The sequence below is a fragment of the Rattus norvegicus genome, chromosome 2 (assembly GCF_036323735.1).
Source record: "Rattus norvegicus strain BN/NHsdMcwi chromosome 2, GRCr8, whole genome shotgun sequence".
Classification (NCBI taxonomy): domain Eukaryota; kingdom Metazoa; phylum Chordata; class Mammalia; order Rodentia; family Muridae; genus Rattus; species Rattus norvegicus.
In genome coordinates this window covers 190,706,333-190,723,438 of record NC_086020.1, presented here as the reverse complement: position 1 = coordinate 190,723,438, position 17,106 = coordinate 190,706,333, and the positions used below count along the sequence as shown (strand labels likewise).

Here is a 17,106-nt window from a genome sequence, read left to right as displayed (position 1 = left end):
GATATACATGTACTTTGGGTAAAGATAGTTGAAAGACAACAGCCACATTTTTTCTATATTTGGCTGCAGACCTGAAATTGAAGACATGTTTTCTTAGCATATGTCTTAGTTAGGGTTTACATTGCTATGATGAAATACCATGATCAAAAACAACTTGGGGAGGAAGAGATCTTGTAGGACCTAATTGGCCCTACGTCCAGGAGGTCCCACTCACGAAAACACGGAGACGGAGATCGATGCAATAAGCAAGAGGTTTAATGGTCCAGTACACTGGGGTGACCCTGTACTCAGGACAGAGGCGACCCAGAAGAACACAGGCCCATACCCTTTATTCTGTTTCAGGGCTTTAGGTTACAGCATGAGTTGGTTATTTCTCATTGGTGGCCGCCTATTGTCCTTTGAATTCATTGGAGGTCCTTGGTGGGGAAATACCTTTGGCATGCAGAGGGGGCGGTTAGCTCATTTCATGGAACAGGGTGTTTTCCTAAATTCTATGTGGTGTTTGCCTGTGGCAGCCTTTGTCCTTAGGTTTGAATCTTATAATATCTTTCATCTTATAGTCTAGTCTGCTGTGAAGGGAAGTCAAGGCCAGAACCTGGAGGCAGAACTGAAGCAGAGGCCAGGGAGGAATGTTTGTTTACTGGTTTGCCCGCCATGGCTTGCTCAGCCTGCTTTCTTGTCCACCTCAGAATCACCCACAGTAGGCCAGGCCTCTCTCATTAGTCATTAATGAAGAAATCCACAGTAGTCTTCCTCCTAGGCTAGTCTGATGGAGACATTTTTCTGAATGTTCCCACTTCCCAAACGACCCTGACTGCGTCAAGTTGACGGAAAAATCTAACTAGGGCAGCATGACTAAGCACACTTAGTCATATCATAGTCACATAGCTAGAAACCAGGGATTAAAACAGAAGTTTGAAAGCACTGATGGGACAAAATGATACCATAGAAAACTATGATTTAAATAATTGAAACCATGGAGATTAATTTTCATCTAAGTCATTTAAAATGATGTATTAATTAAAAGAAAAAAACAAAACTCAGAATATTCCATTACAGTGTTTAACTGTAATGTATATCAGCTATGAAATAATGAAAGACTTCGCAATAAAAGTTACCAACAGAGATGAAGACCGCTTCATGTTAAAGGATGAATACATTAGGTAGATACAACAATCCCAACATTAAAGAGTAACTCACTTTATTTTGGGTACCTAATAATAGAGCTTCAAATGAATGAATCAGAAATGGATAGAGTTAAAAGATTCCTTTTGAATTCTTGAAGTAAAAAGGCAATTCCCTTCAACAGTATTTGCAAATTGATAGGACAGACAGAAAATTAGTAATGTTATATGGAAGCCCTCAGCAGTAATAATAGCAGTGTAAGTGAATTGATGTTCGTAGGACACTTCTTCAGGAACTACAGGAGACACAGTCTTTTTAAGTACATATGGTATGTATGTGCTGGGCAGCAAAGCACTTTTCAGTCAGATTATGAACAAGTTGAAAGAGCCGCTCATATGTAATGGCTCACTGTAACCCCAGTTCTTTAGGAGGCTGGACTGTAGAATCCCAGTCTAGCCTGGCTTAAGGCTTTGAACAGAATGCCTTCGGGTAATATACACACCAATTAAAGAATTGCAGGGGAAATTAAAGATGTTACAAAGTTGGTTCTTGGAAAGTATGAACAAATTGAATGAAGCTTTTAAGCTAAATAGAAGGAAGTAATAGAAGACGGCTTCCGAAATCAGGAATGAGTGCTGTCTCCATGGTTAGGCTTTCATTGCAGAGGCTATGACACTGTTGGGAGGGAGCACGAAGGTTTTTGGGCTCATAGAGAGCACGGTGGAAACCAGGAATACTAAACATGCCCAGTTGAGTTGTCTTTTCAAGGGAGAAGAAGTTCTACCTGTTTGTTTGTCAGTAGCCTGGAGATGTGTGCTGACTGTAGGGCCAGACCTCGAAGAGCTCCTACAGGAAGGACCATAGTGACTAATAGTTCAGGTGACTTTGCACTATCTGTGTGGTCAGGTGCTTCCCCAAGCTCCCACCAGGACCAGGACCAGGACCAGAGGTGGCTAATAAGCCCAGATGACCTCTGTGCTCTTTGTATGACCAGGACTACACCAGGCCCTCCTAGGCCCGTAAGATTACACACAGCCAACTCCAGAACCCATCTTCTTGGAAGAAGTGACATACATTTTCAGAAGGGTTTCTATTACGCCTTCTTGTGCACGAGGGATTGTATTACACAAGGAAACCCTTTGCTGTACTGAAGTGTGCCTACAGTAAACTGCCTGAGGGCCCACTCTAGAAGTATGAACTAACCTCAGCTAACTGTGTGGATCAGGATTTTTTTCTTGCCTCATGACCCTGATGTTTGTAGAGACCCCCCCCCCCCCACACACAAGACATTAAAAAGATAATAGTGGAATGTACCCAACATTTCTTTTCAGACAATGATTTTAGGTAGAATGGACACGTTCTCTGAAAATTTTGTCAAAATTAACTCATTAAAACCAAAAACTATGAATAACCTCATATATACTATTTGAAGAGAAAATGAACATTTTAAAATTAATTCCAAGGTAAGTGGTTTTACTGATTACTCTTATCAGATATGAAAGGAAAGAAAATTAAGTCTACTACAGTCTTTTTGACCTGTTTTTCTACCCCATAGGACTTAAATGTTAGGGAGTGGTGCTAGCCCCTCGGGGTCCCGTCAGTTGGCTCTCACACGAGTGTTTCTCTGGGTGGGGCAGGCTGGCCAGAAGCTTGCCCAGGACCTGTCTCTTGGGTTTGCTTCTTCTTGTTGCTGCTCTTCTCCTCATCTTCCTCCTCTTCCTCCCCTTCCTTTCTTTTCCTCCTCCTCCTCATCCTTGTTTCTCCTTTTTCCTCCTCCTCTTCCCTTTTCCCCTCTCCCTTTCCTCCTTACACCTCCTCTTTGTCCTCCTCCTCCACTTTTAATTATTATCTATTGATTGTACAAAGTAAGCACTTTCATCACACCATGTCTGTACATGCATGTGTATAATGTACTTTGATCATACTAACGCTTAGCCTGCTATGTTTCTATCCCCATTCCCAGTGGTTTCCTGTTCACCTCCCCATACTAGTCCTCTTTCTTTTCTAGACAGTCATCTCATGGCTTTGAGCATTAATTCCAGATGTGGATGAAAACAGACGAGATTTGTCTTTCTGAGTTCATTTAGCTTAACCTGAGGATGATGTGGTTCCATTTCCCTGCAGATGACATAATTTTGGTCATATGTTGTGTGTGTGTATAAACTTAACTGTGTACATATATATAGCACATATCTTTGATCCATTCATCTGTTGATGGGCGACTTGGCTCTTCTCTTTCAGAAACTCAGGAACTTCTTTTGATGGTGTCAGTGACTGACTCAGGAGCTCCTGGGAACTAAAAGGGTGCTCTGTCCTGTACAGGGAGCACCGTCCCACACTTCTGAGGCTGTAGTGGCACTGACAGCCAAAAGAACATTACAGACTTGTAAACTCTGTGAACATACAAATACAAATACTGAAAAAAATTAGTAAAGCTCAACCAGGAAGAATATGGAAAAAATGTCTCAAGTATAAGTTGGGTTTCTATCCAGAAAGCAATGCTGTTTTAATATCAAAACAAAACAGTTAACATAGTTTTCCATTTTAATTAATGAAATAAAGAAGGAAAGTAATGAACTATTTGCAACAAATTCAGCAAAACAAATGTGATTGGATGGCATATATTAATAGAAATAAAGAGAAATTATATTTACATTTAACATTGTACTGATGTTGCAGTTTTAAAACAGAGGTAAAGACCATATTGTGTTGTATACGTCTTTTAGATTTCTTCAAGTTTTTGAGATACCCGGTAATATCTTCATTTTCTAAAAAAATTTGTTTTCTAATATTATGTAACCAGAAGTACATCTCGGGGAGGGAGGACGGGGGAGGCAAAATCAAACAGAAACATCAACAGCAACTCAAGGACGTCCATCCAGGCTGCATTAACAGCTTTTTGTTGTTAAATATGTGAAGTAAACTTGCGTGTTGATGAAGATTCTGTTTTTCTGATTTTGTTTTTCTTTTGGTATTGTGTGTACGTGTGTGTGCATGTATGTGTGAACACATGTAAGTGCATGTGGAACCCTGAATTTTCCTGTGTGTTCATGTGTGTGTGGGTTAGGGGAGTGCACATGTATGTGTAAGTTTGTGTGGAGGCCTGAGGGTTGTGTTGGAGTCATCCTGGATTGTTCTTCCAGTCAAAGCCAGAGCTTTCTGATATGGGTAGTCTTGTTAGATGGCTTGCTTGGGGATCTCGTCTTCAACTTCAGTTTCTGTATGTCATACCCACCAGAATCTATGTGGGTTTTTGGCAGTTTGAATGCCAGTCTTGATTCTTTCGTGGCAACTGCTTTAGCTGCTGATCCATTTTCCCAGATTGTTTTTTTGGGGGGGGGGTGTTGGTGAGGGGAGGTAAAAATACAGATGATGACCAGAACTGTGTTCTTGCTTTGTAACTCGGTGTCCACTGAGGATATCGCATGCCGGAAACCTTCCTCAGTATGCACTCAGATATCCACTCTAGTTACCGTGTACTCTGCAGTAAGGATGACCTGTGACCGCTCAGCACACGCCTTGCTCTAACTTGTACATCGTGGTATGTGTATGGAAGAGGTGGCAGCAAGCGATCCTCCCCTGTAATATTTGACTGATTGTGCTTTTGTCGCAGATTTTCAAGACTAAAGCAGTGCAGTTGGCTGAGAAGCTCCTTCCTGCCTTTAACACTCCTACTGGGATTCCTTGGGCAATGGTGAACCTGAAAAGGTAAACTCTTATTTGAGCATTGATGCTCCAGATTACTTAGCTGAATTTTGACATTTTTGTTCGTAGAGATTTCTGATTGCCTACTCCCACTATGCTTTCAAGACTTATTTTCCCTTTGTACGTTTAGAAGAAAATCAAAGCCTTTCCTTATTTTTAAGCTCTGTCCTTTACATTGAGACAGGTCCCCTGCCTGAACTTCATTCCAGTTGCCAGTACTTGTCTCCAGTTCTGTTTAGTGTTACAATGTATTAAAAGCATTTAACCTCCCCCTTATTTCTTACACACTACTTACCGTTCTTCTAAGGCAAGATAGAAAGCAGCATGCCTAGACATCAAGACAGTCTGTTCCTGATTGCCGTGCTAAGGATAAAGGAGCACACAGTTCTGATGTAGGATCCTCATTAGAAGGTCTGGTGGGTTCAAGGCTGAGCATGAAGCCTTAAAATAATTATTCTTTGTCATCAATTTCATTCAAAAACACTGATTTTTTTCCTTAGAAATGGATGAAATACTTTCTTTGTATTACTTTACACAAGTCATACAAAAATTTGAATAATCCCAAATTTTCATTTTCATTTAAATCATTTATGCTGATTGAAACTCTGGCTGTTCGTGTTTTCACCAGGTCATGTTTGCATTTACAAAGCACCTGAAAATATGACTATTGGTCTCTCACTCCCAGCCAGATACCTTAGAACAAGTTGGTAGTGTTCCTTTTTTTTTTTTTGGTTCTTTTTTCCGGAGCTGGGGACCGAACCCAGGGCCTTGCGCTTCCTAGGCAAGCGCTCTACCACTGAGCTAAATCCCCAGCCCCGGTAGTGTTCCTTTTTCTGTAGGCGTGAACCTGTGACCTTCTAGATTGTATGCCCTTGTTGTAACTATAGTTTGCAAGTCTTTTCTCCTTGTTTCATAGCCAGCTGCCTTACTAGGCTGACAATTTCCTTTGCTTTGCTTTAGTACCAGTGTAACTCCTGATAGTTCTCCTGTTGGTCTCTTCCCCTTGGCCTTTGACTTGATAAAGTACAGTTTGGAACTTAAGTTCATTGTTACTGTTTTTATTTACCTTATTACCTTTCTAAAACAGCTGCTGTGGGCAGCCCACTTACGCAACTGCTTTATTTCAGTGACACTAGGACAGCAGTGATCTGTCTCCAAATATTTATTATATCCAGAACTTTCCTTTCATATAAGTCTTTTTAACATTAAAAAAATTGTCTGTCTGTATGCATGTGCGCATTTGCATGTATGCATGCATCTGCATGAATATTGTGGAATAGTAATAACATGGTCAGAGGACAGCTTTATAGGACTTTATTTTCTCCTACCATGTGAGTTCCAGGAATCAAATTGAGGTGGTCAGGCTTGGTGAAAGGAGTCTTTATCCATCGAGCCATCTTGCCAACCTTCATTTCTTTTTAATTTTTAAAAGATTTATTTTTAATTCTGTGTCGGGGCATGTGAGTCAGAAAAGCTTCCATGGTCTGGAACTTCTGGAGCTGGGATAACAGTTGGGAGCCACCTGATGTGGGTGCTGGGAATCCACAGGGCTCTTAAGCCATCCTTCTAGCTAGCCCTGGCCATTTTTATTTTATTTTATTTTATTTTTTTGAAGATTTAAGGTTTAATCTGTTGTTGTTCTACTTCAGCTCAAAAAGCTTTATCTTGTCATCCAGAGCTGGTTTGTTGGGATGGATTTTTTATACATTTCCCTTATCTAGGAAGCCGTTAGTTGTACATACATTCTTTTTTCTCTCTCTTCTTTTCTCCTTTTTCTGCCTTTTTTGATCATTTTATTATTTGATTTAATTTTTATGAGTGTTTTATCTGCATATATGTATGTACACCACATTCATTCTCTGGTGTCCAAGGAGGTCAGAAAAGAACATTGAGCCCCCTGGGACTGGAGTTAAGATGGTTGTGGGCTGCTGTGTAAGAACAACAAATATTCCTAACTTCTGAGCGCCTGTGCTTCTAGACCCACACTGATTGATTATTGATTGATTGTGTGTGTGTGTGTGTGTGTGTGTGTGTGTGTGTGTGTGTGTGTGTGTGTGTGGGTGGTTTGTGTTTTGAAACAGGACTTATGTACTCGTGGCTGACCTTTGTAGACAAAGCTGGCTGTGAACTGAGTGATCTGCCTGCCTCTGGCCCTGAGTGCTAGGATTAAAGGCGTGTGCCACACCACTTGGCTCCTGTTGTGAGTTTTCTGAAAACAGAAAGGTGTACATTTGCATCATGGCCAACTCGGGGATGGGGCGGGGGGGGAGTCCAGCCTGATGACTCCTGGCCTGCTTTTGAGGTTACATAGAGTAACAGTGTGGGCAGGCCTTGAGGCTTTGTGGAGTGTGCTGTCTTGGTTAGGCCACAGTCTAGAGAATTACACTTCTAAAATTGAACCTGTCTTAGCATTAAAAATCTTTTAAAAAGTTTTAAAAAATAATCATTTAAGATAGCATATAATGTATAGGCTTGTTATATAACATCTTCACATATATGTATCCTATTTTCTGCATATTCCTCCCACTCCCTCAGTGGCCTCCTGAGTGCCACCTGTATTGCTCTGGGCTGATTTCCTCCTGCCCTTCCTTAGGTAGTCCCACTTCTGTTCCCATATCACGTATGTTTTATTACCTCCTTCCCTAAGATCTTGCTCTCTTCTCCATCCACTTTCTAGTTTTAAGATCTATACTTATGTTCTACATGTAAGAGAATTTTTCCCTCTGAGTTTTGCTTACTTATTTAATATGATTTCCAGTTCTATTCATTACCCACAGGTATCACTTTGTTTCATTTATCTTTATGGTTAAAAAAACATTTCACTGTGCTTCATTTTATTTATCCGTTCATCTGTAGGTTGGTCCTGCTGCTTGGTTCTGTGCAGAACACGTCAGCACACGTCTCTGCATATATTGACATGGGTATACACCCAAGCGTTATAACTGGGTCATATGGCAGTTCTGTTTTATAGTTCTAAAAATAGTGTGTGTGTTTGGGGTGAGGTGTAAGTATGCACATGTGTGTGCACATGTTACCCTAAGACATTATTTTCCAGGAGCCATTTACCTTCCTGAGAGAGGGTCTCTTACTGCCTGAGGCTCAGCGATTCCTCAGCTGGCTGACCAGTAAGCCTCAGGATCCGCAGGCCCTGTTTGCCCAGCATTGCCCTGCCTGTGCGTGCATAGGGTTTGTTTTTTGTTTTTTGTTTTGTTTTTTGGGTTTTTTTTTTTTTTGGTTGCTGTTATTATTTTGTTTTTTTTAATGCAAAAGCAAGAGGTTTATTTCCTCAGTCCCTTGAGGAGAGTAAATAGAAGGCGACCCCATATGCTGTGCCTAGTTTTTATGTGTGTTCTGGTCATCAAACTCAAGTCGTCATGCATCATGACATGTACTTTAACATCCTCGGCTCTGTGTTGTTGTTTTTTTTTCTTCATAGCATCTGCACAATTTCACATCCCGATCGTGCACCAAGGTTCTCCACATACTCACCACCATTGTCGGCTTGTTCTTTCCTTTTCTCTTTTCTCCTACCACCCCCATATGATAGCAGTTCTATGGGGGGAAGATATAATTTCAAAGTGGATTCAATTTGCATTTCTCTACTTGCTAAGGATTCTAAATATGTTTCTCAAGTATTTATTGAATATTTGTAATTCTTTCGAGACTTTTTTGAAAATTGACTTCATTATTAGCAAATTTATTGATTGAATAAATCAATAAATCCTCCTCTTTTATGTGTAATTTTTGTAGTCCTTTATATATTTTAGCTATTAATTTCCTGTCTGATATATAGTTAGAAAGGATTTTTTTTCCCATTCTGTAGGTTATCTGTTCATTCTGGTGATTTTCTTTTGCTATGAAGAAGCCTTTTAATTTCATGTAATCTTATCTGTCAGTTCTTGGGATTATTTTCTATGCTATTGGAGTCATTGTGCATCTCCTGAAGAGTTTCATCTGTGTCTGCCTCTGGAGATTCGACACTTTCATGTCTGTGTTAAGATCTTTGATCCATTTTGAAGTGATTTTTGCATAGAATGAGAGATAGTTATCTAATTTTATTTTTGTTAAAGAGGTTATCCTTCCCTCAGTTTATACTTTTGACACCTTTGTCAAAACTAGCTAACTGAAGCTCTGGGCTCGGTTCCCTGGTCCACGTGCCTGGTTTGGTATCAGCACCGTGCGACTTGAGGTCAGATTTTTATCATCTCCGGCCTTTCTCTTTCTGTCTTAAGAATGCTTCAGCCACTTGGGGATTTTAGTGCTTTTGTGTAAACTTTAGGATTTGGTTTGCTAGTTCTCTATAAAATGTATTTGGGATTTTTATGGGGAATATGTTAAGTATCTGGATACCATTAGAGAATATATGTATTTCATGATATCAGTTCTACCAGTCTGTGAGCAAGTGGGGTCTTCCCACCTTCTGATGTCTTCTTTAGTCTTTCCCCTGAGTGTCTTAAAGCTTAGACTGTAGTTGTCTGTTACCTTCTTGCTTGGGATTATTCTGGATTATTTCTGAAGGTGTTATAGATGAGAATTTCCCAATTTTTAAATTAATTTATTATTGTTATGTAGAAAAGCCAGTACATTTTGTATGTTTACTCTGCATCCTGCTATTTGCCTAAAAGTATTTGTCAGTTATAAATATTGGTAGAGTCTTCAGAAACTTAAACTTAGGGTCATGTTGTATGTAAAGAGGGTTACATGACTTTTTCCTTCCCTGTTTGTGTCCCTGTGGTTTCTTTCCCTGATGCGTTGCTTAGGACTTTGAAAAGTATATATTGAAGTTGGCACCTCTATCTTTCCAGATTTCAGAGGAAATGCTCCTGTCTTCCTGCATTTAGTATCTTGTATATCACCTTTATTATGTTGAGATAAGTTCCTTCTATTCTTAGTGTCTTCACGGCTTTTGTCTTGGAGAGACTGAACTTTTCCAAAGGTCGTTTGTGCATTGATGAGCGTTTTGTGTGGCTTGTTTTTAAGTTTATTTATTTGCAGTTACATTTGTTGATTTGAGATGTTTAACCAACTTTTAATTCCTGGAATGACACCAACTTGATCAGGTCTTACTCGTATATTTTTAAATTTGATTAGCAAGAAATTTACTTAGGATATCAGCCTATATTCATTAGGAAGGTAAATCTGTGCTGTTCTTTTTTGTTGTCTTCACCCAGATTTGTTATTCAGGTGATAGTGGCTGCAGAGAGTCAGGTCCTTTCCTGACTGTTTTATGTGGCAATTTGAGGAGCATTGGTGTTAGCTGTTCTTTAAAGGTTTGCTGGAATTGGGCATTGAACCCATCTAGTACCAGGCGTTTCTTAGTCAGGAGGTTTCATTATGCCTTCAGTCTCAGTCGTTATTATGGGTCTGCTTAGGTTGTTTATAACCTCTTGGTGTAATTTTGGTAGGTTATACCTGTCTAAGGATTTATGGTGGGCGGTGATGGTACACGCCTGTGATCCCAGTGCTTAAGAGCAGAGGCAGACAGATCTCTGGGGGTTCAAGGACAGCCTGGTCTACTGAGCGAGTTTTAGGACAGCCAGGGCTACACAGGGAAACTGCCTCAAAAACAAACAAAAACCCCCAAAACTTATGTATGTTCTACAGATATTTTACTTATTTTATGTTACAAATTTTCAAACTATACTATTTTTATTTGAATTTCCCTAGAGTCTGTAGTAACTCCTTTTTAGTCTTTCATTTTCTTAATTTGAGTCTTCTCCACCCTTGGGTTAGTTTGTCTAGTTGTGTGTGTTCAAAGAACCCTGATGCTCTTGGCCTGAGGCTGGCTGGCCTCTTCCTCTGTGTGAGGCTATACAGAGTGCTCTCCTTTAGTATTCTCTGCAGTGCTGGCTTAGTGGTGCTTCTGGTGAAATGTTCTCATTTCCCTATCAACTTTAACACGACTGCCCAGATATAGTTTGGTTAAGGGATGTTCTGAATATACTTCATGTGTTCTGACTATTGGAATTGCATGTACTTGCCCTTTGTACATGTATTGGCCATTTTCCATTACAGTTTTAATTTGTTTCTTTGTTTTGTAGTTTTAACATCTTTTTTTAAAGATTTGTTTATGTAATTATGTAGTTTGTGTACATGAGTGCTCTATCTGCATGTACACCTACTTGACTGAAGAGGACATCAGATCCCGTTACAGATGCATTACAGATACATTACAGATGGTTGTGAGCCACCACTTGGTTGCTGGGAATTGAACTCAGGATTTCTGCTTTAACCACTGAGCCATCTCTAGCCCCTTGAGTATGTCATCTTGAGTATGTCATCTGTAGTATGTCATCTTGAGTATGTCATCTTGAGTATGTCATCTTGAGTATGTCATCTGTAGTATGTCATCTTGAGTATGTCATCTTGAGTATGTCATCTTGAGTATGTCATGGAGAAGTTCTTTGGTCTGTTCCTGTGGATTCCAAAAGCCTCTAATATTTTTTCCTTCTAGATTTTGGAACTATTCTGCCGTGTGACTTTCTGCACTGAGTGAGGAATGCCATTTCAGAATCTGGGCTATTGACATACAATGGTTTAAGCTGTGACAGTGTTCCTATTGGGCATGTGTCCTATTTCCACCACACTGATTTCACCTTGGTCAGTTTCCCTCTTTGCTAACAGTGCCCTCTCCTGGTCATACTTAGTATTTCAGTCTGTGGGCCGTTCGATTCCCTTCACTATTTCCATTTCCCAGAGGGTGACTATCTGGGTGGCTAATGTTTTAGCTGGGATAGCCTTAAAGAGCACTAACGTGTGGACGACTAGAACTGAGTTAGGACAGTCAGAGGAGCTGTCATTGTACCATTGCACTTTAGGGCCTTCTGAGTACAGATGGCCTGCTGGAAGGGATGTAGCTGAGGCTATCTCATCTACCCCTAACTTAGTGTCTGTGTCTGTGAGCAGTAGGTAGACTAGAGAGGTGCATTTACCCCCTGCCTCGGGCTCATGCTGCCCTACCAGTACAGGATACCTTCCGTTGTTGAGATCTTCTAGCATCTGAGGGTAGGCCTGCCTTTACTTATGTATTTATTTACCTGTCTGACTTGAGCTTCCTGCCACATGCACCATTTGATTTGTCATTGTCTGGTGATCCTGCTTTCTGCAGCTGCCTCCCTGGTCCTTCTCTTTATTCAGAGGCCGTGGCAAGTCAAATTGATTTTTAAGCAATAGTGTCTCTGAAGATGGTATACTGCACTGCCTTTTGGTCATATGGAATACAAAATGAAATTCATCCTCACACTGACCCATCCCTTGAAAGAACTATTGTCTCATCCAGACTTGAAACTGGGTTTGGGGTTGAGAGTACTGTAGACTTGTCTTTAGGAAGAACTGGCTGCCTCTGGTCTGGCTTACCTCTAGAGGGTGGCTCGTGTTTTTCTTTCCCTCCAAACGCCAGGACCGGGGCTCTTGTTTCACTTCTTACCTGGGCCCGTCTCTCTTACCTTGCTTGTCTCCTTCAGTGACACAGCGTTTGGGTGTTTTGTTGATTCTGAAACTCTTCCTTCCATCTTTCTTCTTTAGAATAGAATCTGCCTCCCCTTCTCTAGTTATTTAGATCTCTCTCTCTCTCTCTCTCTCTCTCTCTCTCTCTCTCTCACACACACACACACACACACACACACACACACAAACCCTTACAAGGGGACAGCTTTGGAAATCTTTAAATAAATGTTTAAAGGATATTTTCAGTTCATGTAAATTCTAGGTTTATGTTTGCTCCCCTTTGAAGAGGTTGTTTCTATCTTGTTTGGCCTGCAATGTTTGCAAGTGATGATTTGAGTTGTTATTGTGTATCCCCTGATTTTTTTCCTCTGACTTTGCCCTTCATATTTGCTATTTAGCCATTTTAAGATGTGAAAAAAATGCCCCAATATCATTTTTCCTGACTTTTGGTTTCCTTCTGAAGCTCAAATTAATTATACTCACAAGCCGTCCTACAAGCCCCAGAGTTATTTTTTTTGTTTGATAATCCATTTCCCCACCTGTCTTCATATATTTCCTTTTATGTAGTTTCTGAATTTCTTAGGCTCTCTAAAATAATGTATATTTATTTTCTTAACTGAAAATACCGATAGAAAACATGGTAGATCTTTTAGTTAATTTATTTAGGAACTAAAAGACTCCAAATATAACATAGTGCTTGAAAGTTGTGCAGCCTTTATTAAACCATTCTTTTCCCCCATTTTTAATTTTTATGTATTTTTAATTGGGAATAGATATTTTTCACACAATATTATTATGTATGGTATCCGCTCTCCCTCCTCCTCCTCCTAGTTCTTCCCCACATCGCCTTCTGTCTTGATCCACCCCAATTCTGTCTCTCCTTAGAAAACAAACTGGCATCTAAGGGATAATAATAAAATACAATAAGATAAAACAAAACCCAACAAATTGGAGTATGACAAAATAACCAAGCAAGAAAAGGATCCAAAGAAAAAACACAAGACATGCACAGTTGAGTGCAAAGCATGAAGCTCAAAAGATACAAGACTGAAAGCCATTCTATACATGTAAAGGGCCTATAAGGCAAAACAAGAAGTGCCCTGATGTCACATTATGAGACAAAGTACCTCCAAAGATCCCATTTAGTTTGTTTTGTCTTGGCCATCTTGGCTGGACATGGGCCTACCCTTAAATTAAAAGTGGTTTGTTTCCCAGTGAGACTCCCTTGGAGAACACTCATTTTTTTATTTCAAATGGCTATTGATTGGAGAGAGAGTCTTGGTGGAGGCATGTGTCAGCTTTCAGCTCTAGGACCCCATCTGGTGCAGACCCATGCAGTCTCTGTGCATGCTGCCACAGTCTCTATGATTCATATGTGTGCATCCTGTTGAGTCTGGAAGGCCTTGTTTTTGTCCCCTTTGGCTCTTATGTTCTCTTCTCCCTCTTCAAAGAGTTCTGCCCTGAGGAGAGGGATTTGCTGAGGGGCATTTTTTTTTTTTTTTTTTGGGCCTGAGTGTTCCTCAGTCTTTCACTCTCTGCATGTTGTCTGTCTCTGGGTCTCTGTATTTGTTCATATCTGCTGCAGGATAGAAGCTGCTCTGATAATGGTTGAGCAAGGCACCCGGATCTATGAGTATAGCAGAATGCCATTTGGAGTCACTGTATTGCTCTGTTCCTTTAGCAGGACAGTAGTATTTGATTTTCCCTAGCTCCCTGGCCTATCTAATCTCAGGTTCTTGGTTACCAAAACAGAATTGGGTATGGGTTTTATCTCATGGAGTAGGCCTTAGTTCCAATGAAATATTGGTTGGTTACTCCCCTAATCTTTATGCCACTATTGCACCAGCGTGCCTTGCAGACAGATTATCATTATATAGCAAAGGGTTTGTAGCTGGGTTGCTGGTATTTACCTTTCTTCCCTGGTCGTGTTCGGCATTGCTCCTGTACTCTGTAGACTAGTTTATGTAAGCTAGTTCATAGGAATGAAGGCGCTAGGTAGGTACCAGCTTGGCTTCTTCATGTTCAATGAGTTGTGTAGAAGTCATCTTCAGCAATAGAATAGGGCCTTACTTCAGTTTGTGGAGAGCCATCTTATCAATAGTCTGGGTTGTTTAAGGGTGACCCCTTAGGTCAAGAACTCAGGCAGCTTATTTGGTGATAAGAGATGTCCAGTTGGGGGTTTGTCTTCCCTGTCATTTAATGACTTCATTTAGACCACCTTCATATATGTGTATATTTTAGGACGCTTCTATTGTATTAGAGTTCCATTTAACCCCTCAAGTAGCCATTAGTTTTAGCTGTCCCTTCCTGTATTCCCTCCCTACCTCCCTCTCTCCCCTCTTCTCTCCTCCTCCCTGTTTGAGCCTCCCTTTCTGTGCCCCCATATTCATCCATAACTATTTGCTCTTCCTAGGGATATCAATCCCTCCTTGCTGGTCCCCTATTCTCTACCTAACCTCTGTGGTTATATGGGTTTTTTAAAGCATGTTTATCTTTGTCGTAAATGCTAATATCCACATATAAGCAATTGCATACACATTTGTCTCTCTGGATCTGAGTTACCTCACTCAGGATGGCTTTTTTTTCCTAGTTGCATTTACCTGTGAATTTCATGACTTCACTTTAAGAAAGAAAGAACAGTCGAGTAATGTTCCATGGCGCGAGTGTACCGCATTTTCTTTATGTGTTGATCCATTGAGGATCATATAGGTTGTTTCCAAATTCTGGAATAACCTGATGAATAGAACAGTAAATGAACTTGGCTGAGGAAGTGTCTCTAGTATTTCTTAGTCATGAGGTAGATCAATTACCATCTTTTTGTTTGCTTGTTTGTTTAAGATTTATTTATTTTATCTGAATACACTGTTGATCTCTTATAACACGCCAAAAGAGGGCATCGGACCCCATTACAGATGGCTGTGAGCCACCATGTGGTTGCTGGGATTTGAACCCAGGACCTCTGGAAGAGCAGTCAGTGCTCCTAACCACTGAGCTATCTCTCCAATTACCATCTTTTTGAGGAACCACCATATTGATTTCTATATTGTATGTGTACGTTTGCACTCCCACCAGCAATGGATGAGTGTTCCCTTTATATCCTTGCCAGCAAGAGCTGCCATTTTATTGATCTTGCCCATTCTGATGGGTATAAATGAAATCTCAGTGTAGTTGTGACTTTTATTTCCCTGATGACTAAGGATGTTGAACATTTATTCAAGAGCTGGTCAGTCTTTTGAAATTTCCCTTTTGAGAATTTTCTGTTTAGATCTGTACCCCATTTTTTAATTGGGTTGCATTCTTGGTGTCTAGTATTTTTGAGTTCTTTATATATTTTGGATATTAGTCCTTTATTGGATGTGTAGTTGGTAAAGATCTTCTCCCATTTTGGGGTTGCCACTTTGTTTAAATGATAGTGTCCTTTGCATACAGACACTTTTCAATTTCATGAGATTGCATTTATTACTTGTTAACCTTAGTTCCTGTGGCATCAGTGTTCTGTTCATAAGGTTTTCCTGTGACAATGAGTTCAAGACTTGGAGATTGTTGTCTTTATGAGGTGAAGGCAGGCACGAGATAAGGCAAGGCCTGTGATTAGGCAGCGAAAAAATGAGGCGGGCACAGAATTTTGAAGAGAGGAGGGAGAGAAGAAAGAGGAGACTCTAGGTGGAGGCAGAGAAGGATGACCCAGATCCATGTGGCCTTAAATGGCCATAGGTAGTTATGAATATTTCATAAGGGCTGGATTTTTATAGGACAGTTTGTCTTATCTAGGTGGGCAGTTTATATCATTATCAATTGGTTGTGAGTATATTGTGTAAACATTTTGTGGAGTTTGAATTTACTGATATTAATCTGATCGTTAACTTACAAATTTATTGAGTTTTGATTTTAGCCGGTTACTGGAGTTGGGACTGTAACCACAGGGGCAGATGCTGGGAATGTGAGCAGGGTCTGCAGCAAGGTGAGGTAGGCGGTCTCTGTATGGAACTGGCGTGGGGGCGACCTGCCTCGGAAACTAGAAGGATGGCAAGGTTGCTGCCAAGCTCAGAGAGTAGTCAGCGGCAGCATAGGAGGGAGATTGGGAGCTTGGCGAGTTGAGTTGAGACACTTTGCTGATTGAGATGAAAATACCCCGTATATGCCATGTGGCCCACCAGAGCTAGCACTGGTGTGGGTTGGTAGATTTTTTTTTTAAAATATTTGCCGATAAAAGACTATTCCCTACTTTCTCTTCTATGACATTCAAAATATCTGGCCTTTTATTGAGGAGGTCTGGTCTTTGATTCATTTGAAGTTGAGTATTATGCAGGATTATAAGTATGGATCTATTCGCATTCTTCTACATGCAGTCATTTAGTTTGACAGTCCCATTTATCAAAGATGTTATTTGCCACCTTGTATTTTTTGGCTTTATTTTAAAAAAAGAAAATCGGGTTTCTGTGTTTAGGCTTATTTCTGTATCATTGATCAATGTATTTGCTAAAACAACAATTTAATGAGTTAGAAACACCTCATTATACCAACAACAAGACACTGTTTAGCATTTTTCTGTAAGTAGTAACAATAGGAATGAGGAATAAAAAATAATAGATTATAGGCAAAATTATAATTTTATATCATATTACCGCATAATTTAAAGATAAAATGCAATTATTTAAAAAGTAATGCATAACTAGTTAGATTAAGGTGAGAAACAAGTTTGGATTTGAGGTCATTGTTAGAAGAGTCACACAAGAGGAAGAGCTCAGTCTGCCACAGAGAAGGCACAGCCAGTTTCTAACTGAACAACTGCACCATCAGAAGGGCATTCCTAGCCATCACAAGGACATC

The 17,106-nt window shown here is 40.2% G+C and overlaps 1 protein-coding gene across 3 annotated transcripts in view; it reads left to right on the top strand.

Moving 5' to 3' along the window:
• The window catches only part of Man1a2 (mannosidase, alpha, class 1A, member 2), a 148,842-nt gene that overhangs the window by 61,537 nt on the left and 70,199 nt on the right, over positions 1-17,106 (top strand). For all 3 annotated transcript variants that reach the window (XM_039102060.2, XM_039102061.2, NM_001106452.1), the window contains one exon: positions 4,739-4,833. In XM_039102060.2, the coding sequence (XP_038957988.1) occupies positions 4,739-4,833 (95 nt within the window). The remainder of the gene's footprint in view (positions 1-4,738; positions 4,834-17,106) is intronic.